Source organism: Pan troglodytes, chromosome 11 (genome assembly GCF_028858775.2).
Source record: "Pan troglodytes isolate AG18354 chromosome 11, NHGRI_mPanTro3-v2.0_pri, whole genome shotgun sequence".
NCBI lineage: Eukaryota > Metazoa > Chordata > Mammalia > Primates > Hominidae > Pan > Pan troglodytes.
Window position 1 is genome coordinate 101,056,200 of NC_072409.2, and position 23,163 is coordinate 101,079,362.

The window sequence follows — 23,163 nt, forward strand, 5'->3', positions numbered from 1 at the left end:
AGGTGCTACCGTGTATAACCCTATTGCAAATAGTAGAGTGAGGACAGCAATTCCCACAAGTGTGGTATGGTAGATAATTTCCGTCTAAAATTTTACTTGCCAAGATATAGAATTCCCCTTTGGGGGTCTATGAAGTTCCTTGGTTTTATTTTCCCAAACAAAGAAAGCTCAGAGTTATGGGCACTTTACTCACTTTTCATTACCTGGCAGAAGTTGCAAGATAATTGCCCAGAACTAGCATATTGATTCACATTTTGACGTTACCTGTCCCTTTTTTTTTTCCAAGCTGCAGATCACCAGTTGATTCACAGGAATAAGCAGGGTTAGTCTAAAATGTAGGCAAAAAGCTTAAAAACAAGAGACTAGGATTTAATGACAAATGTATGATAAGTTTTGGAGCAAAATTTTTCTCTTCAGTCCTCATTTTTGGTAAAAAGTAATTATGAGTAAACTTTAGTCTTATAGTTGGCCTGATTATTTGCATAAAGTGCAGCAAGAATGGTTATTTTTACATAGGCCTTTTGGATTGGCTTTGATGAAACGCTGTTTCACAAGGAATTTCAGGTAAGACTTTTAAAGCCGAGCCCAGCCATGGGTTTGTATCCTCTAATACCTGTGAGTTGGATGATCCTTTCCTCTTGAGGTCCCAAGATAAACTCATAGCTTCCAGACCTATTAGAAAGTGACATTCTTCACTGACCACAGGTTAGGAACCCTGCGTGGGGACTGTATAGACAAGGTGGTAGGCCAGTTCTCCCTAAGGGGCTTTAATTGGCTGTACATGTCGAGCTTGATTCCTTAAAGGGAGACACACCCCTTCAGTCAAAGCCTTGATAAAATAACCAGTTTTCCAACTGTGTCCTGTTGACAAAGAAAAATTGATTCTGATTGCACTGATGCAAACAACTGTATTGCCATAAGAGTACTTACAGATAGTCTCCAAATTCTAGAGGAATCAAGTGGAGAAAAATGAACATGCTCCAAATTTTGTTTACAGGAGTATACCTTACTCAATTATTAAAGGCTGTAAATAGTTTAAAATAAGTTTCCTTGACTCTGAAAAACTAAACAAGGATTAGCAATATTCCAAGCGAAAGTCAAAAAGTTTGCTTTAACTTTCTGAGTGCAGTCCACTTAGTTAAATTTTGTTTTGCTTAATATTTGTGAACATGTCAGTTTTTTAGGAGTCCTGTAGATTCTCCCTCTATTTCAGTGTTACAATCTTCAAAGCTATTGAAAACCTGCATTTGAGAACACCTGTTAAACTCCTTAATATAGCTTGATTATAAACCATCTTTTGAGAAGGAACAAAGCAAGACAACAATTGTCTGTGAATGGCAACATTCCCAGGATAGTTACAGTTAAAAACATGACTGGCAAAGAACTTTATTTATCTTCGTGGTTTACAATAACTTTACCCTTAATTACGATTGATAGCACATACTTAGGCATTAGAATTTTAGAAAACCCATACAATTTCTGAACATATATTAGTGTTCACCAAAATATAACTTAAAAAAGATTGGACATCATTTTGGCAATCTCATGTGACTAAACATGTCAGATAATCCTGTTTACCTCTTTTCTGAATGTTTCAGGGGCTCTCTGAACCATTCAAAAAGCCAGGCATCAGGAAGGATAATTTCCAGATTGCCATAAATTATTTTGCCAAAATGATGACTCAAAAGGCAAAACATTTTATTAGTCTTTACTATGGCATGAAAATTCTGTTTAAAGCTAAATTTTACCCTTGCATTAGTTTATTTGTTCAAGTGAAATCTTATAAATTATTCCATTTTATCTTAATCAGTTTGACCATGAGGTGAAATTTTTACAAACCTTTTGTAATCCTTTTACTAAAGGACAGAGTAGTGTCTTAAGACCTCCTTGCTATGCTTTTATTTCAATGCTTGATTTAAGAAAAGACCATATAGATACCATGGGAGAAGACGGTGTAGTGCTTCTACCATGCACTTCATTTCAAGGCAACCCAAAGCCAATTGGCTTATTTTGTAATCAGCCCATCCCTGATGGAAGTCTCACCCCTCAGTGTGGGGTGGGGATGTTGCCTTATTTTCCAGGTGGCTAAGAGCATGCTTCTCTGATTTATAACTACTATTAGCCATCTCTTACAGTGTATTTTCTACCTAGTTATTACTCACCAAAGCTCTCTCATAATGCGAAGTAATTTCTGATACTCCCAAAACTCAAAACCATCAGATAACACAATGCAAAACAGAACAGAGCCTTTGATTTTGAGAGGGATAATTTCCTTTTAATTCCTGGGGTTTTATGAGGAAAACAGAGGATCCCCCCCACCGCCCCACAAAACGGGGTCTGTGGCAACTCATCTGTTTTTCCCAAGGAGTCCCATGCTACCAGAAGTTATCTTAGAGCCTTTCAGGCATGCATTAAGAGTGGTAAGACAAAAAATGGAGAAAAATAACTCAGTTGACTGAGAAGAAAAGAGCCTTTTTCCAGAAAAACAACATCCAAAAAAAGAAAAACATAAAGGCCTTTTAAATATACCTCTAACTTGAATATCCACTCTTAATTAAGCTGAGCACTCTTTAAGAAAATCCTTTTAAATCCCTTGTTACTTGACTTTAGCTACACCAAGCAGTTAAGATTTTCAGCTTTTGAATGTTACAAAAAAGTAACCTCACAGATGAAATCAATGAGCCTTAATTAGGTTATGACTTAACCATGAGTGTGCAAGGTAGTTTCAAAGGAGTGATAGGCAGCTTTTGAAGCTACCATTACAAAATTGTGACTGAGACAGTGAAAGAGATCCGACCCAAACAACTCCATTTTATTTTCAGCCCCTAAGCTCTCCTTGACCATCCCTGGGTGTAGGCTGAACCGACTTCGGAAGGAGCCTGGTTTATAGGCTGTAGTCTAAAACAAAGATGATAACAGCCGATTCCCAAGATGTACTTCCCTCTTGCCTGGGGAAGACCAAGAAACTAGCCACAAGATTAGAAACCATGGCCCAGGAGCCATGCAGCTGGAGGCTACAAGATTTTGACCCTCCCTAAACCACTCTTAAGATCAGTGCTTAAGATATTTTATAAACCCTGCCCTTGATGGATCAGCTGGCACCACCCAGAGTGACAAACTGGCTTATTTGATTTTGTGGCCCTCACCCAGGAACTGACTTAGCACAAGAAGACAGCCACCACGGTAAAATGGCAGAGACTAAAACAAAGTATTGCCACATGGTTACCAATTATGTTCCTAAGGACATGAAACAAGTTGGAGGCCCATAGCCAAGTTTGTTACTGACCGTTCTGCTGGGCTGGCTGGAACAGCAGGCCTATGGGGTCCTGGGCCTGCATCCTAACCTAAGATACCTTTTCTTCGGTAGATCCATACAGAAAGACACGCAAAGCATACAAGATTGTTTACAGCTTAAGACCAACCTTACAAATCCTTTTTTATTAATTATACATTTACTGAGAACATAAGCAGTGATCCTTATTACCCCTTTTTCAGGTTTGCACAGGGAGAGAAGCCAAAAGCCCAACTGGTAAGAAATTTTTACCCTTTTGCCAGCATATCAGGCATCAGGCTTCTGGGTTCCCTCGCCCCTAGCTCAACTCTACATCAAGCATTTTAAGGTTTGGAAAATTAGTTTTTCCCAGGTTGGAAGAACATTATAAAAGAGATAGAAGCCATTTTAAACTGCAAAAGAAGGAAAAGCATTGTAGAAAGGAATTCAATTAGGGTTGTTAAGAGGTATTGCCTCTCTTCCTATTGGGAATTGTGTTTCCCCTATTTCTTTGCCTTCCCTATTTTTTCTCTTCCCTTTTGGCCTACTATAGGAGACATATTGCTTATCTCCAAAATTCTCTTCTGCATGCAGAGCTGCCTGTTTTAGCTGCAGTGAGAGTTTGCTAACTCTGTGTACGGTCAAATACCTAAGTTACATTTTGGAAAGCTTCTATATACCTATTAGGGTAGTTAGAAAATCGGCCTAAGTCTCCCTTTACTTGCCTAAGGTCCTGCAATGAGAAGGGAACTTGAAGGGGCCCCAAATAAGGGGGACCCTCAGATGACTTCCCTGAAAGTTACCTTTTTAATTTTGGGAAACTGTTTTCCCTGGGCCTGCCCAATATGGCTGCAAAAGAAAATAAACCACTTTTTCCTCAAAGTTTCAAGGTCGAAGGAGTCCCAGTGCTTCAAAATACGTTCCAGGGGAGTGCATGTTGAAGACGATCTGTTACCCATCTAGAAAGAGAAGTGAGAATAAAAGCGTCGTTTTCGTCCCCTTCCTTTCGGTATGTGATCCAGGATGGAGATGAAAATAGTAGACGGCGTCCCCCCAGCTATTCTCTGTCCGTCGCTCTTGGATTCCCGGCACCTGCTTAAATGTGCCGCACATGACTTGCAGGCGTGACCCTCCGAGCCATGGCGCCAGAGGAACTGAGTTTTGGGCCTTAGTCACTCTGTCCCCAAGCAATCAGTTCTCTGCCTTTTATTTCCCTTTGACCTCCTAGACTTGCGTGGCTTGTGTGCCTTCCAAAAAATAGATTCCAAGAAAAATCATGTAATTGGGCAGGGCCCCTTTAAGGGAGGGAGCAAGCTAGATTGAACTCTGTATCCTGCGATTATAGCCCAGGCTAAAGCATTTACCCATAGAAAAATGGTTCTGGTTAACTTCCAGAATTAAAATACCCTTCCTAATTAAGTACTGTCTTAATAGGAGACAAAATAGGTGCCTTAAAGGAATGTAGGAACCAAATGGCCATTTTCCTGCCAGTGGGACAATATCGAGATTAAAATTTGGCTGCAGAAGACGTTTTACTCTTAATTGTTAAAAGCAGAAACTTTCCATTCACAGAAGAGGCCTAGAGCCTGATTTCTACCAGGTGGCTTAGAAATACCATGTGCTCGCCAGAGAAGTGGTATCAAGTAACCTCACTGTAACCTTGTTCCTAGACTGTAAAAATCTTTGCACATTTCATGCAGAGAAAGAGAAAGAGGCTGCGGACAGAAAGGGAAGAAGAGTTTTGCAACAGGATAGTTGAGGTTCTCTGCCAACACCCAAAATGGGCTGTTGGAGGCTGCGTCCGGTCCAGAGGCCTTTGAATCACACCTGGCCAGAAATTCTCAGTTGCCTCAGAACTTTTCCCAGCCTCACGTGATGGCAAGGTCACCAGTGAAAAGAAGCTACTTCAAGCATGACCAACATTCCCAATACCTGTGGGTAATGGGGGGTTCTCCAAGTTCTCCCCAGCAAGCCTTATATCCGTGACTTAAGTACGGCAGCCAACAATAAGCGTATATACTAGCTTGACGGATGCCTGTTGAGTTATTTGATTTATTTTAATATAGAGGCGAAGAGTGCCTCGGAATGACAGAAGAAATTTTAAGCTTGCTCCCACACTCGCCACTCTGACGAAGGCTGTACCTCAGATTGCTGGCCAATGCACCAAAGTGATATGGCTTGGCTGAGTGAAGGAACACCAAGGGTCTTGGCCCTCATGCCGGTTTAGATAAAACGACACGGACACACGTGGAGTGGTTTTAAGGAGTGGAGCATTTAATAGGCAAGAAGGAAGGGAGAAGACAGAAGGAAGAAGCTCCCCCATACAGAAACTGAGCGGGGCGGCGGGGGGGCTCCAAAGCCGAAAGAGGAGGAGGTCTCCCGGTGGGCACATTTTTTTAACATGCTTTATGATGGCCTAAGTTGATATGTCTTTACATATTTATGCATGTTCAAACAATTATTATTCTGTGGGTGAGAAAAGTCCCATTTTAACAAACTCCATTGAGAAATAAAGTGTTCTCAATGTACTGAAATTTGATTGTAACAAAAGCATTATTAAACACCCAATCGCAGGCAAACAGTAGAAAACTAGTGCTCAAATCAATTGCTGGGCTCTTGCTTGCTGGCTTCCCCCGTGTCCCTCCAGCCTGCTTATGGCTACAGACTTATAAGGAATCAGAATATGAAGTGATAAATCAGTATACAAAATGACAAAACCTGGCCTTGGTCTTCATATTCAGGCTCATAATATAATACTCCACCAGCTGGTATCTGACTTTCTTGTGGGAATGGGTTCTTAATCCTTTCTCTGCCCTGATTCTTTGATTTCTGCTAGCTCTTTCTTTTGCATCTTCCCTTGAAACTATCCAGTGCTATTTCTCACCCCCAGGAACTACTTACACTGTTAGTTTTGCCCACCCACTTTCTTCTCTGACTTGTGGTAAATATGCACCCCCCAGGTACCTGTTCTCTCGTCTGGTCATGTTTCATTTCTCCCTTCCACTTCACCCATGTGCTTTTGTGTCACCTTCTTCCATTCTTTCCTCATTTTCTAGTCCTCTTTCTGCATCTCTCATCTATCCTTATTTTTATTCTCCCTTTTTCTTCTAATATTACTCTCTCCTGGATTAAGATCTCTTAAGGCTTAAGCTCTATAAAGCTGTCTACCAAGTAGAATAGAGTTGGAAATGTTTTTCAAAAGCAAGTTGAGTGAGTGAAGCTGTCTTAGTCCATTTTGTACTGCTACAACAGAGTACTACAGACTGGGTAATTTATAAACAATAGAAATTTATTTGGCTCATGTTTCTGGAGGCTGGGAAGTCCAAGATCAATGAACTACATCTTGTGAGGGCCTTCTTATGACATCATAATACAGCGGAAAACATCATGTGGATGAGAAGAGAGCAAGAGCTTGAACTTGCAGCCTCAAGCCCTTTTATAATGATCATTAACCCATTCATGAGGGTGGAGCCCTCATGACCTAAACACCATTGGGCCCCTCCTCTAAACACTGTTGCATTGGTGATGAAGTTTCCAACATATGCTTGTTGGAAGACACATTCAGTTCATATCAGAGACTTTATTTGATGACAGTCATGGCAACGAAGATAGAAAAAGTTCATGGAGCAGGCTGTGGAAAAGACCCATGATGCCAGGCAAAGCACCATTTTCAGACAGTAATTAATAGCTTTTCCACAACCAATGATGGATTATTATAAAAGAAATGTTATAATAAAAGCTGTTTGGCAAGTCCTCCTTACCTTCTAGCATGATACCAACCTGTAAGTGTAGTTTTAAGACTTAAAATCTCAAACAGGACATGACTTACTCAGTTTGCAAACATTAATAAAGTGCCTCCTACCTACAAAAAAAATTGTGCTAGATGTTGTGGAGATACAGAGATGAATGTAGTATTTATTGGGCACCTACTATGTGCCGGACATTTTACCTACATAGTAATATTTGATCCTTATAATAGCTCTGTGAGGTTGTTAGTATTATGCTTAACTTACTAATAAGAAAATTGACACTAAAAGGTTAAGTAACTTGTTCAAGGTTAAATAGCTGCTAGTAAGTGGTATACTCAGGACTATAACTGTACCGTCAAATTCCATGTGGTTTACACCATATTGTAATGCTGGCCTCATGGAACTTTCAGTCTGTGAGAGAGACTCATTTGTAAACTAACAATACAAAACAATAGAATAAGTATGCTAGTTGAGGGATGTCTAAGTTTGTTTAATCTGCTATAACAGGATAAATGACTGAGTAATTTAGAAATAATAGAAATTTATTTCCATAGATAAATTTATACATAAATAAGCCATAACATTCTACCCCGGCACCCCCACCCCCCCAATTTATGTTCTTCTCCCATACAAAATACACTAATTCCATCTCAACAGCCCCCAAAGTCTTAACTCATTTCAGCATCAATGCAAAAAAATAAAGTCTAACATCTCATTTGGTACATATTTATGTACTAAATCAGGTATGGGTGAGACTTTAGGTACAATTCATCCTGAAACAAATTTCTCCTCAAGCTGTGAGCACAATAAAATCAAACAAGTTATATGCTTCTAAAATACAATGGTGGGACAGGTATAGGATAGACATTCCTCTTCCAAAAGGGAGAAATAGGAAAGAAGAAAGGATCCAAAACTCAACAGGGCAAACAATATTAAGTCTTGAGTCTTATGAATAATCTTCTTTGACTCTGTGTCCTGCCTTCTGGACATGCTGAGGCTAGGACTGGGCCCCCAAGGCCCCAGGCAATTCCACCTTTATGGCTTTTCTGGGTACAGCCCAGGCAACATCTGTCAGAGGTTGGCGTCAGGTGCCTGAGGCTTTCCTAGATGGCGTTGCACATTGGTGGTCTCTGGGGTGGCCCTGACCCCATGGCTCTGCTGGGCATTGCCCTAGTGGGTACTGTCTGTAGCAGCCCTGCACCTGAGGCAACTCTCTGCCTGAGTCCCGAGGCTTTCTGAGGCATCTCTTGAAATCTAAGTGGAGGCAGCTGTGTTTTCACAGCTCTTGCACTCTGCACACAAGCAGAGTTGGTATTTGTGCCAAGGCCTACTTCTTGTGTTCTCCAGAGTGGTGGCTCAAGTTGTTCCTGGGCCTGCTTGAGCCACAGCTGGGATGGCCAAGGATTGCATCAGAATGCAGGGAGCAGAGACTTGAGGCAGTGCTGGGCAGAGACCCCACAGGTCCCTCACTTGAAACCATTCTGTCCTCAAGGCCCTGGCATTCTGAAGCTCTGATGGGAATGGTGGCCTGATGTCTAAAATACCTTCAGGGTCATTTTTCCATTGTCTTGATAAATAGCAACTGGTTTCTTTCTATTCATACTAATCTCTTTTTCATATAGGCACTTGGTCACACCTTTTGTGGCCTCTCCTAAAGATGCTTTTTTATTCTTTATATGGTCAGGCTGATAATTTTTCAAATCTTTAAGTTCTGCTTCCCCTTTGACAAAAAATTCTGGCTTTAGTTCATTTCTGTCTTCTAGTATTTTACTATAAGAAGTCAAGAAAAGCCATGCAACGTGCTCAACTGTTTGCTTAGTTATTTCTTCCACCACATATCCTACCTCATCCCTGCTCAGTTCTGCCTTACATAACATGTTAGAACACAGGCACCATTTAGCCAAGTTCTTTGCCACTTTATAACAGGAAGATCTTTCTTCCAGTTTCCAATAAGATATTCCTCATTTCCATCTAAGACCTTATAAGAAGGGCTTTTACTGTTTGTATGTCTACCAATGTTCTGATTATGACCACTTAGGTAATCTCTAAGAAGACTGAGGTTCTGTCTAGAGCACACCTCTTCTGAGCCCTCACCAGAATTGCCCTTTATGATCTATTCACAGCAATATAGGCTTTTTCTAGCCCACTTCTCCAAATTCTTCCAGTCTGTACGTACCCATTACCCAGTTCTAAAGCTACTTCCACATTTTCAGGTATTTCAGTACCTAACTCTGTCTTAGTCCATTTGTGCTGCTATGGCAAAATACCTGAGACTGGGTAATGTATAAATAATAGAAATTTATTTCTCACAGTTCTGGCAGCCGGGAAGTCCAAGACCAAGTTGCCAGCATGTTTTGTGTCTGATGAGGGCTGCTCTCTGCTTTCAAGATGGTGCCTCGTTGCTGTATACTCCAGAGGGAACAAATGCTGTGTCCTCACACAGCGAAAGGGATAGAAGATGAATTCACTCCCTCGAGCCCTTTTATAAGGCACAAGTTCATTCATGAGGGTAATTAGACCCTCATGAATTCAACCTCATGGTCCAATCACTACTAATGGCCCTGCCTCTTACTAATCTTGTATTGGAAATTAAGTTTCAACATAAATTCCAGAGAAAACACAAACATTCAAACCATACCAAGGGGTAGGTAAAATTCAGGAACAATTCCAACTGAAAAATTGGAGAAAGATCTAAGAAGAGCCGTTAAGGGTGAGAAAGACTCAGGTTGCTGGATAAAACAGGAGAAAAGCATTCTAGAAGTGTGGTCAAGGACCAGTACATGGTCAGTCCATTGTGTATAATTAGAGTGTTGGATTGATGTTAAAAGGTAGTAAAAGATGTTGAAAGGTGGCTGGGTGGTGGCTCATGGTTATAATCCCAGCACTTTGGGAGGCCAAGGAGGGCGGATCACTTGAGGTCAGGAGTTCGAGACCAGACTGGCCAACATGGTGAAACCCCATCTCTACTAAAAATACAAAAATTAGCCGGGTATGATGGTGGAAGCCTGTAGCCCCAGCTACTCAGGAGGCTGAGGCAGGAGAATGGTGTGAACCTGGGAGGTGGAGCTTGCAGTGAGCTGAGATCGTGCCACTGCACTCCAGCCTGTGTGACAGTGTGAGACTCCTCAAAAAAAAAGAAAGAAAGAAAAAAAAAAGGTTGAGAAACAGAATGTATATTGAAAGTCTTGGATGCCATGCTAAGGAGTTTGGATACTCTATAAATAATTCCACACTTTCTGAGAAGTTGTTTTAAGATTTTTGAAGGGGTAAATTAACTTATTTCATTTGTACTTTTTTGAAGATAACACTAGAGGTATGAAAAGTCTAGATTAGCTCTTGGATTTAGGGCTAACAGGCAGCTGTTGCAATAATGTAAGGATGAAATTATGAAAGGTAGGCCAGTAGCAATGGGAATGACACTTGGGCGTGGGATGTGGAGTATGGTCACTGCATAGGAAATTTTATAAGTAGAAACTCTGGGACTTGGTGATGTGTTATATGTGGGTGGAGAAGGAGGAACCAAAATTCATGTCAAGGTTTCTAAGATTGATGACTGAATATAGGGAAGTATTAAAGAAAGCGCAGGTTGTTGGTAGAAGAGAGATGTAAAAATAAAACCAGGAACATATTTTGTGTTTTATATGCCCATTCTGTAGCACTCATGACTGGATTCACTATAATTGTGGTATATATACACATATATATACATATATATGTGTATATATATACGTATATATATATATATGTATACATATATATATATGTATATATATATGTATATATATACTTTTTTTTTTTTTTTTGAAATGGAGTCTCATTCTTGTCATCCAGGCTGGAGTGCAATGGCATGATCTCGGCCCACTGCAACCTCCTCCGCCAGGATTCAAGCGATTCTCCTGCCTCAGCCTCCCGAGTAGCTGGGATTACAGGCACCCACGACCACACCCAACTAATTTTTGAATTTTTCATAGAGACGGGGTTTCACTATGTTGGCCAGGCTGTTCTCGAACTCCTGACTTCAGGTGATCCGCCCACCTCGGCCTTCCAAAGTGCTGAGATTACAGGGGTGACCCCCTGCACCTGGCTTGTGATAATTATATTCTTAAAATATAATATTAAATGAGTAGAGGATTTCCATTTTTTGGCTCATATTCTTAATAGCTCCTGAATCATTTGACAGAAGTATATTATAAATGACAGTTTTGGAAATTATCTTAACTGTGACTAGGTGATTGTGGGGCATTTTCTTTGTTGTTTTTTTGGTATTTCAAATTAATGGTACAGACATTTTTATTCCAGGTGGCAACAATCCATGTAACTCCAGTGGATGACCAGCTTCCAAAAGAGGCTCCTGGAGTTTCTCGGCATTTGGTTGTCAAGGAAACTGAGGTGGCCTATATAACTAAGAAACAGCTACATTTTATAGATTCAGAATCATATGACAGGGAGCTGGTCTACACGATAACTACTCCTCCATTTTTCTCCTTCAGCCACAGGTATCTGAAAAGTCACCATTTGGGCTACTAGTTCTAGGATTGCAAAGTTGAAAGTGTCAATATATATCTATATCTCTATCTATCTATCTATCTATCTATCTATCTATCTATCTATAGTACTGTGGTTTACTTGCTCCATTGGTCAGGCATGAAATTATACTCAATTGGCCGGGCGCGGTGGCTCACACCTGTAATCCCAGCACTTTGGGAGGCCGAGGTGGGCGGATCACGAGGTCAGGAGATCGAGACCATCCTGACTAACACGGTGAAACCCCGTCTCTACTAAAAATACAAAAAATTACCCGGGTGTGGTGGTGGGTGCCTGTAGTCCCAGCTACTCGGGAGGCTAAGGCAGGAGAATGGCGTGAACCCGGGAGGCGGAGCTTGCAGTGAGCCGAGATCGCACCACTGCACTCCAGCCTGGGGACAGAGCGAGACTCCGTCTCAAAAAAAAAAAAAAAAAAAAAAAAAAAAAAAAAAGAAATTATACTCAATTAAGCATTTACTTTTTTCTCAAACAACTTCCTATCTCCCTTTGAAAGCTGTATTAGTTGGTAAGTGATCTGCAGCTTGTAGTGTCTTCAGCATTGGTAGGCTTAAAACAGTCTTTAATCCACTTTTTGAAAGACAATGCTTATTTTTCTTTTAGTACAATTTATTGAGATCTTCCTAACATTAGTTTTGCATATTACTGCCATGAAATCGTTACATTCTATGATCTCAATCCAGAAAAATGGCATGAATATACGTTATGCTAGTATCGTATGCATGAGAGCAAGAAATCATTTTTAACATGAGTGTAACAATTCCCTTACATGATGCCAAGCAAAAGATTCTGTACATACCTTTTGCAGTCATGACAAGGATGATGTTGATGAAACTGGACTTAATACTAGAATCTCCCAACATAAAGAGAGAATATAAAGATAGAGCACCCAATTTCTTCTCACAATGAAGTCTTTCCGTTTTTGATTGTGGGCTATTCGATTTCATTTTTCTTACCTAAAAATGAGCTGATGTGCTTCTCTGTATTTCTCTTTAGACACTTGGATGCTGGGAAATTATTTATGGTGGACAGCATACCAAAAGTAGTTAAGAATCCTACGGCCCTGGAGCTGAGGTCATTCACTCAGGTATGAGGATATGCTAAAATGCTGACAAACATGATGCAAGTGTGCCCTTAGAAGGTATGGCATGCCTAGTATTGTGCCTGAGAATGTTGGTCTTTGACATCCACAAAGGCTTGACATCTTTATACTTGCTAATTGTATGTTTCCATTAAGTGTGTGGCATCTATTTCAAAGTACTTGATCAAGTTGAATATGGTTTCACAATCTTTTCAGTAATTTTACTGAAAACAGACTTTTGTATTGTTTTGCCATCAGCAGGACTCTAGTTTGGGTATCTGGTGTATACGTTTTTATTCCACAAAATTCAGTTTATTCAGTATCTTACTGTATTAGTTTCCAAGGGCTGACAACAATATACATGAACTGGGTGGTTTAAAATAAACCGCCGGGACATAAAGGACTATGAGCTTTATTTTCTCATAGTCCTGGAGGCTAGAAGTCTTAAATCAAGGTGTTGGCAGGGCCATGATCCTTCTGAAACCCTGTAGGAGAATTCTTCCGTGCTTCTATTAGTTTGGTGCAAAAGTTATTGCAGTTTTTGCCATTGAAGTAAAAACAGAGCTTTTGGTAATCTTCAAAGTGATGATGGTGGCATTTACAATGTTCAATATCAATTAACATGATGGTTCTTTTGGACCTCTAAAAGCTTTTGATCCTTGCAAGTCAACACCCACATATCCATCTCAACTTACTTTGCAGCATGCTGTGAACTATATGAAAGTGGCCTACATGCCCCCCATGCAAGACATTGGTCCCCATTGCAGAGATGTCCAGTTCACATTTTCTGTCAGTAACCAACATGGCGGCACTTTGCATGGGATCTGCTTTAACATTACAATCCTCCCAGTGGACAATCAAGTTCCTGAGGTATGTACAATGTTCTATATAGAGGATGAAAAGGAGGAAAAGAAAGGAGAGACTTGAAGACCTACTAGAAATGGTAACTTTCCTTTAGGCTAGTTTTTTAAACTTATAAAAGAAATTTCCATCTATGGTGTAGTAAAAAAAGAAAAAAGCACGGAGAAGGGAGTCTTTTACTCCCATGGGACTTTCTATGTAAAAGGTGAGATTTTTCAGTTACTAAATTTAACATTATTTTCAAAGCTTTATCAAATTCTTTTTCACTTCCTCTTCTTTCTGCTGAGTTTCACGTGTTGATCAAGGGAAGGGGATTAAATTATGGGTCTCTTAGCCACTGGAAGGGCTTATTTACCCTCATTGCAGCCCAACTATGCTGCTCTGTAATCTAAAGAAGCTCTTTAATTTTCCAAAATGAATCAAGATGGACCCTTCTGTCATACTTTGCCCCACTGCCCTGTGTTTGTGTAAGCCTTAAAGGACTTGGGTCTTTTCATTAAAACCGAACTACAAAGGCATTGCTACCTTGTGCATTTTTTCTGGGAAGCTGGGATTTGCATTGAGAGTATGTCCCATACCTACCCGGTTCCCCTGCCCACCTTCACGATGCTAGGCTTAATTAGTATGGTCATTATTATTCTTATTATTTCCCTTAAAAGCAGGAAGACAAAATAGCATTACCCATTCATTGTCAACCAGAAGGGACCAGAGCCTACGCATGCCTCATCCTTAAGGAAAGAGGTCACTTTCCCGGGTGCCTACTTGGACTATAGCCTGCACTGGCGTTCTCTTTCCTGACTCCTCATCATCTCTATACCTGCCCAAGGTTGTGGGGCAGAGGTCTTACCCTGAGGGCCTAAAAGGGCTGCCCAACCTGCAGAGGTTTTCATGGGTGTATTAGTCTGTTCTCACGCTGCTAATAAAGACATACCCGAGACTGGGTAATTTACAAAGGAAAGGGGTTTAATGAATTCACAGTTTCACGTGGCTAGGGAAGCCTCACAACCATGGCAGAAGGGGGATGAGGAGCAAAGTCACGTCTTACATGGTGGCAGGCAAGAGAACTTGTGCAGGGAACTCTCATTTATAAAACCATCAGATCTTGTGAGATGTATTCACTACCATGAGATTACTATGGGGGAAACTGCCCCCATGATTCAGTTATCTCCACCTGGCCCCATCCTTGACACATGGGGATTATTACAATTCAAGGTGAGATTTGGGTGGGGACATGGCCAACCCACATCAAGAGGTCAAAACAATATATGAAAATAATGAATTGCCAACATTTAAAGATCAGAAGATTTTCCGTCAAGGCTGATTCCTGGCTTCCCTTGAAACTCTGGCAGATCTAATAAAATTTAACCCCCACACCCCACAGCAGCCATTGCATAGGGCGTGCTCTCCAGACCACCTAAGCCCCCATCCAACTCACCACACTTATTTCTATCACTGGCCTGACCTCCCACACCTGTGGACTTGCCACCTTTGGTAGAAAACCTGCCAAAGGGCTCACACGGAGGATTTTAAACTAACTCCATTCTTTGACACCTTTCCTATCAGGGAGCAGATCATATTCCCGGTGGTGAAATAGTTTAGAATGCCTATGGAGTCAACTTGATCAGATTTTATTCAGACCATTCTTTTCTATGTATGAGATACAGGCCATGAAATAGCCTAGCACTAAAGAAGCCAAAGTTTTCTCTAAAACAATCATGGAGAAATGCTCCTTTATGCAAAGTTATTCAAGCCTCTTGATGGAGAATGATGATCTGAGAAGGAAACTAAAAAGTGTAAAGGAAAAAGTTAATTTCACTGAATAGTTTTGAGGAGTTGAGGAAAGAATGGCAGGGTAGCTTCCCTTTTTTTTTTATTTTTACTTTTTACAGTATATGGGGCAAATGAAATAGTCCCTCAAAAAACTGAGGATATTAGAAACAAAATTAAATTAGCAGCTTCAGTGAGACCCACCACAGGGTTTGATCCCTTATGTAGAATTCCTGCAGAGAGCTGGCCGAGTGATAACCACGGGAGGATGTTGACACCATGCTAACCTGAGTCCCAGAAACCTGAGCACTGGATCTGGGCAAGAATTAAAAAGCTAATGACTAATGAGTCGGGGGAAATTAGCCTTATGCTTTTATTTTTTTGAAAGTTGCCCTAAAGTATATATTTAAAAAATCATCTAATGTAGCAAAGCATATTCCTTGAAACATTGGAAATTGAAGATTCCATATTGGGATACTAATTCAATACAGCTCAGAAAAATGAGGTTGGCAAGCATGGACCTTTGTTCGAAGACAACACTCCCCTCTGAGTAAGAGCTCCCTCTCTTTCTTTCTCCTACAAACAGTGAAAATGTAGGTTTAGCAAAGTGAAAGTGAGACACTTGGGAGAGGTCAGGGTGGGGGTAGTTGTAGGGAGAGAAGTCTATGTTTTTGCATTGGTAGTTGATTAAAGAATAGAAGGCAGTGGTCTCAGAACTGTAGGTCTCATAATTTCCATGATGCAAGGGGCTGCCCTCGTGGCACCATGAATGCCCCAGGTGGCTGTGGCCTGGAGTTGCTACCAGCACTGTGCCGTGGTGTCCAGAAGGACACAGCAGGCTCTTGAGCAGAGGCTGCAGCTTCACTTGCTTCCTTCCCTTTCCTCTTCCAATTTGTTGTCATCCTCCTTTACCAGCTCTTTCTTCAGGGAACATCCTCCCTGCTGGGACCAGCAGCTGCTCTGAGAAGAGTAGGTGCTTCCTAGGAGAACTGCTGCATCCTCCCATGGGCAGGGCACCTTACTCGACCACCTGGGAGGGGTCCTCAGAGCCTGTGATTTGGTACCCCACTGTATCTGCTTGCTTTCACTTCTGCGTAGCAATACAAGCGTGGGGGTAATGATAGGTTAAACAAAGTTAGCAGGTTTTCCTCCTGCAGGATCTCAGAGCCTTGGATATGCTTATGTCCCTTATAAACCTCCATGGTAAGGATATTTTATGTAACTTTTTTCTAGACTTATTTGGCCATAGAACACTTACTGCTCCCTCCCAATGAGGTGATAAAATATCCCAAGCCATTCAACTTGCTTTTAACTTACGAATGAATTATTAGTCGAGCAGTGAGTTTTTCTATTATAGCAAATTATCTTTGTGGCTTTAATATTTAAGTCTAATGTTGGAATAAATCTATTTCCTCTGGAATCTTCAATTTTGCCACACGACTTCCATTTCTAAAATATTCACTATGACTGAAGTTCTAAAGCTCCAATCCATTTCCCAAGCCTTTAAGAATTTTTAGAATGAAAAGTAGATGAAACCTTTCCTTCAGGGGAATTTGACATAGATTTTGTGGATTTTTTAGACTAAGCTGTATGTGTATTGAACAGTGATGGGAATGGACCTGAGGATGAAAATTATTATTTCCTCAGTTTAGCAGCACAGATAGTAATGATTGCCAATTCTACTATACAGGCTATGCAATAAATGAAAAGTAGATACTTTCAATCTTAGAGATCTGCCTTGTTTCCTTGTAACACATTAATGCTTAGAATTAGAAATAGTAAAAAAATATTTTTCAGTCAAAATGTCTAGCTATGAACTTATCCTCTTACCACATTCTTGAAAAATTAGTTGGCATGTGAAGATAATACTGGAAGTTTTACAGTGATGTAATGAGCTCTGTCTTCAGGGGTCATGGAAAAAGGCTTTGAATGTTTCCTTCCTTTCTTCTTTCTAGGCGTTCACCAACCCTCTGAAAGTGACTGAGGGAGGTCAAAGCATCATCAGCACAGAGCACATTCTGATTTCTGATGCAGATACCAAGCTGGACAATATTGACCTCTCCCTGCGGGAATTGCCTCTGCACGGAAGGGTGGAGCTGAATGGATTTCCTCTAAATTCAGGGGGCACATTTTCTTGGGGCGATCTCCATACCTTAAAAGTTAGGTTAGAACATTTCATGGCTTTTATATTTACATGCTTTAGTTTCTTATCTAGATCAGTTGTGAGGCAGAGTAAGAGAAAGAAGTTTGTCCAATTTCTTCAAGGATACCAACATGCCACTTAACACACTCAACGGGTCAGTTGAAAATTACAAATGATCAATTTTTTCCTTTCCCTCCAGACATTTTATTTCCATCTGACCTGCTATACCATTGGAAATAACTTTATGGATATTTGAAGAATAAAAATTTAATTGCCATGAATATTAAATTGGTGGTAACTGCACATATCACAGGAGGTAATAGTCAAACTAGATAAAGAGAGACTGAAATAATCTGTGAGGCTAATGTACATAATTGAACTTGTGTCCCAGAGAAGCAAATTTCATAACCCGGAAACTCTGGGATAGAACTCTGTTGATCAATGTCCTTAATGTAACCTTATTCCGTTCTACTAGGGCAGGGATCTGCAGGCAAACAAGCAGGGTGAGCTGAGTAGGCAGGGCGTAAACTAATACTTGAGTCTCCAATAGGAATGGCACAATCCCTGGCCTCATGGTCCTAGAGAAACTGCCCTTAGCTGAAGGTCTTTCATTTCCTCTACCTAATGCAGTTCTGTAAGAAACTTTCCTACAAAATCTAGTGAAACAACTTCTCTGGAAAACAATACAAGCTATTCAAAAGCAATGGTCGGGTAGACCCACACACTCACTTCTCACTTGTAAATTCAAGCTATAAATGGGAGCGTTAGCCCTTTAGATAAAGTATGATAGGAGATATTATACATCAGATGCTTAGCTCTGCACTTGACTGGAAAGTTGACCAGAAACGAAGATTTGTACACAAGAAGATGAGTTTAATCCTGACAGTTTAGTTCCACCATTGATTTACAGTCCATGATATCTTAATCTTTGCACTCGCACTCCTATCCTTGTTAAAAAAATGTTTTTTGAGATTTCAGCTCTCAACTGTCTGTTAGATAGAGAGGCCTGTTTAGGTAATTCTTGCTACGGAGTGAATGATGGATAGTAAAAACAGTACCAATATTTGCTAGAACTATCTGTTCAAGCATACTGTCAGAGGCTTACAATTATGGTTTTTAAAAATTTAATCTGCATGGTAATCAAGTCTGACAAGGTATCCATTCTCATATTTTAATTGAAGAACTAAGCACAAAGAGGTTGAGGAATTTGCCCAAGTTCATTCAGCTAGTATATGGAGGGGTCAGATTTTGAAAGAATATCTGCTTGACTCCAGTCATCCTTTGGATGTGTACTCTTAGGGCCATTTGATCCTTTTAGGGATTTTAGCATAGTAAAATAGAATTAGTAAAAAAGAATTATCATTCACCAATATAGTTTTGATGAAAATTGCAGGGAGCATGGCAAAATAAAGCATAGCGGGTAGTGCGTGAGAGGATCGTGGAGGGTGGGGAGGATGTGGGACTTCCCCACCATAGGAAGGGAATCCCCAACCTCAGTTCCTACCCCGCCTATGGGTGAAACTAGTCCTCAGTAAAATACCTTTCAGCTCTGACTTTTTCCCCATAGTTAAAGATTATACATGTTCAATATATTATATTATTTTTTAATACAACTTTTATTTTCCATTCCTAGGACTCATTGATATGTTTAAAATTTGGCTCAATTCACTTCAGCAGCTCCTTAGAACTTTCCAAGCATCACTGCAATGGGCTGGAGAGTATGTGGAGAGCCTAGAATTAGACAATGCCTTCAAGAAATGTGGCTGAGAAATTAGTGGAAGATAGGGCTAAGGCTAGACAAAGGAAAGGTATTTTTTAAGTCTAAGAGATTTAAGAATTTATATAGATTGAGAGGAAGATAGCTAGTCAATGGAAGAGGAGAAATGACAGGAAAGAGGCAATACATAATTCATTGATCAAGGTTTTAGAGAAAAGCTGAATAGATCCAGAGCACAGGCGGAAGGATTAGCCTAGCCTTAGAAGTAGAAAAGGGGAGAAAAAGATCAAATCCACAGTGTCTCACTTGTCCTCATCTACTGCTCAGTCTGAGGGTTCTTTCTCCTGGCCCTAGTCGGTGTATTCTGCAAGCGTACAGACCTATACCAAATGGTTCCTGTTGTCACAGTGGCATTTGAAGGGCTGCTTTTTAATTTGAGGACAAATTAGAAATGCATATAACACATTTTTCCAGGGTGGAGCAATTTTACATTCAAGGATGTATGAGTAGTTAAATATGTGACTTCAGGATTATGCTGGGTTTTTGTTGTTGTTGTTGCTATTTATTTATTTAGTGAACACGTGGCCAAAGCCTTGGAAGAGCTCATGTATCATGCATCTCAATTTACTCTCACACTGTTCCTAAGAGGTTGGTGACAAATATTATCCCCACAGGTATCAACATGATGGAACTGAAGTTCTTCAGGATGACCTACTCTTGGAGGTCACCGATGGCACAAATTCAGCAGAATTTGTTCTACATGTTGAGGTGGGTAGAAAGTTTCTTCCCTGGGTTATTGTCTTAGTCTGTTTTGTGCTGCCATAACACAATACTACAGACTGGGTAATTTATAATGAACAGAAATTTATTTGGCTCATGACTCTGGAGGCTGGGAAGTCTAAGATTGGGTAGCTGCATCCAGTGAGGGCCTTCTTGCTGCATCACCCTATGATGGAAGGGCAGAAAAAGAGCAAGAGGGAGCCAGACACTGAGCTATGAGCCTTTTATGATCAGCATTAATCCATTCATGAGGGTGGAGCCCTCATGACCTATAAACCTCCCACCTCCCAACACTGTTGCAAGTTTTCAATGCATGCTTTTTTGGGGACACATTAAAATCATAGCAATCATACAGACATAGAGGATCTTGTTGGAAAACTCTCAGGTCCTGACAGAACTGGAAACCTACGGCCTCCAAAGTGAGAGGATACCTGCTTCGATCCTTGTATGTCTCAGGCCTGCCAATAGAAACCAAAGTTGTGATGATGAAGTAGTAGTACTATGCTATTGTCTCTCTCTAATCTATTTAGAGGTAGAATTACTCTGACTTCAAACACAGATATTTAATTTTAAAAGTAATTTATTCTATGTATAAACTATTTCTAATATCTTTGAACTATAAAACTCAGAAATATTTATTTAGCAGTGGGGCAGGTTAGGCTAGTATCACTGGGGTTTTCCTGTTTACAGATAAAGCCATGTATATGTGTGTGTGGTGCCTCTTTGTGAGTTCCTGTACCATATAGTCCTAGCATGAGGATTTGATCATATTTCCCCCTCTTGACAAATGAAAAATCTGCACATAAAATTCGAGTGCAGAGCGGGCAAGGTGGCTCACACCTGTAATCCCAGCACTTTGGGATGCCAAAGCAGGCTGATCACTTGAGGTCAGGATTTCAAGACCACCCTGTCCAAAATGGCGAAACCCTGTCTCTATTAAAAATACAAAAATTATCTGGGCATAGTGGCTTGCACCTGTAGTCCCAGCTACTTGGGAGGCTGAGGCAGGAGAATCGCTGGAACCTGGGAGGCAGAGGTTGCAGTGAGCCGAGATTGTGCCACTGCACTCCAGCCTGGGCAACAGAGCGAGACTCTGACTCAAAAAAAAAAATTTGAGTGCATGCCCAAGGGACTTACAGGAACCCCCTGAATTTCTTTGTTGAGTGGCATGCAAGTCCAAGAGCATAACTCAGAGGGTTTTCAGGTATTTATAGTTGGTAACGAAAGAAGGTCTGAAGAAAAATATACCATGTTCCCTGAAGAGCCACTAATTATTTTCATTGTACTAGATTATTTTTCTTTCTGTTGGAATTTTTCAGATCTTTGTGATATGAACTCATTACTGTATTGGTAATAATGTCTTTGTAAGATATTTTAGTAACTAATAAAGGATGTTCACATCTATAATTTTAAGAAGCAGTGAAGGAGTTATCCCCATTTTATAGCTAAGGATATTTAGGTACAAGAAGGTTCAATGACTTGCCCAAAATCATTGACTAGACAGTGTAGTCTTGGGCTGGCATCTCCACTCTTTGTTACCTAGGTCAGTATTCTTTCCTCCTCACCCTGCCACACTTCTACATCACTAGGTGATTATAATGATCATACTGGCCAGTAGTTTCTGTGCACCTCTCTATGCCAGGAACAAGGCAATCTCTTCCTTTCATTTTCCCACTTAGTCCTCATAATGGCCTTTGGGATCTGAATAAAGAGCAGTACGTTATTGCAGCTTCAAAAAGGACAGTTTTCTTTGTTGGCAGACTTACAGAGAGACAAAACTTTCTGAGTTACTTTTTTTGTCTGAAAAGCAAATTTGTGGGGAAAAAACCCCAACCCTATCTTCCATCCATGACAATAGGCAGTGCATTTTGGGAAAACAATCTGTTTATTGTTTCTTTTTAAACACAAGAGGATGGTCTTTAAAAGCCAAACAGAGGCACAGCCAATTTTTGGACAAGTGTTTGTGATTTTTTTTTCACCCAGAAGGAATATTCTTAATTCTATTGCCTTTGGACTTTATTATTCATTTGAAAGTTGAGACTCTTTTGTGAACTGCTGCAAGATGGTCATCACTGAATTTGTTGGTGTATTCCTCAGGGTCAAGAACAATACTGGAGAAGGTCTTAAATGAATTCACTCAGGGGACTTGAACAAAGATGGTTTTTTCTTAATAAGCCAATAGAAAAGTAGAGAATATTATAGGCTTTTAAAATCTTTAATTAAATAACTAGCCTGGAGCTTTTGTTACCCATTCCTCTATCCATTAAATTTCATGTATATTTGTTTTAGAGTTTTAGCCTGTTTAAATAACAAGGTAGTCAGGACATATATGCATAGTTGCGTTCACTCATTCATTTATTCAGCAAATATTTAATAAGTGCTTTCTTTGCCAAGCCTTAGGCAAGATATTTAGAATATGATGATGAACAAGACAAACAAAGTCACTGTTCTTCTAGAGGTCACAGGCCAGGGATGAAGACAGGCATTAAACAGATTATCACCAAGATAATTAATTGATTAAAATTTAGATGGTTCTATACGTAAATAGGATGCTAAAAGAGAGTAAATAATAGAAGCCCCTAAATTAGCTGAATAGTTAAGGAAGGATTTCCTGAGGAATCCCCATGTAACCTGAAGGAGGAGTTAACCAAGCAAAGAGTTGGGGACAGAATTCCCGGGGGGAAGAGACGTGGGCAGTGGGGAGAGAGATGATGCAGAGACCCTGTGATGGTGGGGAATGTGTGTCGGGATAAAACTGGAGTGGAGTGGCAAAGGCACCTCATAGCATGCGATAAGGCCAGAGAAATCCTAGCAGAATCAATGGGAAGCCCCTGAAGGTCTCCGAAAGGCAGTGACTTAAAGTCCACACGTTAAAAAGATCACTTTGGCTGAGCATTAGGGAAGAAGGTGTAGGGTTGAGAGGATTCACAGGGCAGACGTGGCAGCCTTGCAGCACACACCAAGTTGTGGCTGTGAACTCAGAGGGGGGTTGTCCTCACTCCCTTTTAGAAGATATGCTTTTCCAGATTTCTACACGATCTTTTTAAATTTAGAGTGCCAGCGTGATCCCATGTCGCTTTTCTTTCCTTTTTACTTGGAGTTTTATTTTCGTGAAAGTGAGAGAAAAACATTTTGTCGGGATGAAACCTGGCATTGATTGAATAGTTACGGAGTTTCATATTTAACTCAAACTGTTTGAAATGCAGCTGCTGCTTATTATAAGTCCAGAGAAACTTCCTGGGTGGCAGGAAG

The 23,163-nt window shown here is 40.5% G+C and overlaps 1 protein-coding gene across 4 annotated transcripts in view; it reads left to right on the top strand.

Moving 5' to 3' along the window:
- Nucleotides 1-23,163, top strand: part of FREM1 (FRAS1 related extracellular matrix 1) — a 256,334-nt gene that overhangs the window by 156,883 nt on the left and 76,288 nt on the right. For all 4 annotated transcript variants that reach the window (XM_054657951.1, XM_054657964.2, XM_054657963.2 and 1 more), the window contains 5 exons: nucleotides 11,320-11,516; nucleotides 12,559-12,649; nucleotides 13,346-13,513; nucleotides 17,227-17,435; nucleotides 19,806-19,899. In XM_054657951.1, the coding sequence (XP_054513926.1) occupies nucleotides 11,320-11,516; nucleotides 12,559-12,649; nucleotides 13,346-13,513; nucleotides 17,227-17,435; nucleotides 19,806-19,899 (759 nt within the window). The remainder of the gene's footprint in view (nucleotides 1-11,319; nucleotides 11,517-12,558; nucleotides 12,650-13,345; nucleotides 13,514-17,226; nucleotides 17,436-19,805; nucleotides 19,900-23,163) is intronic.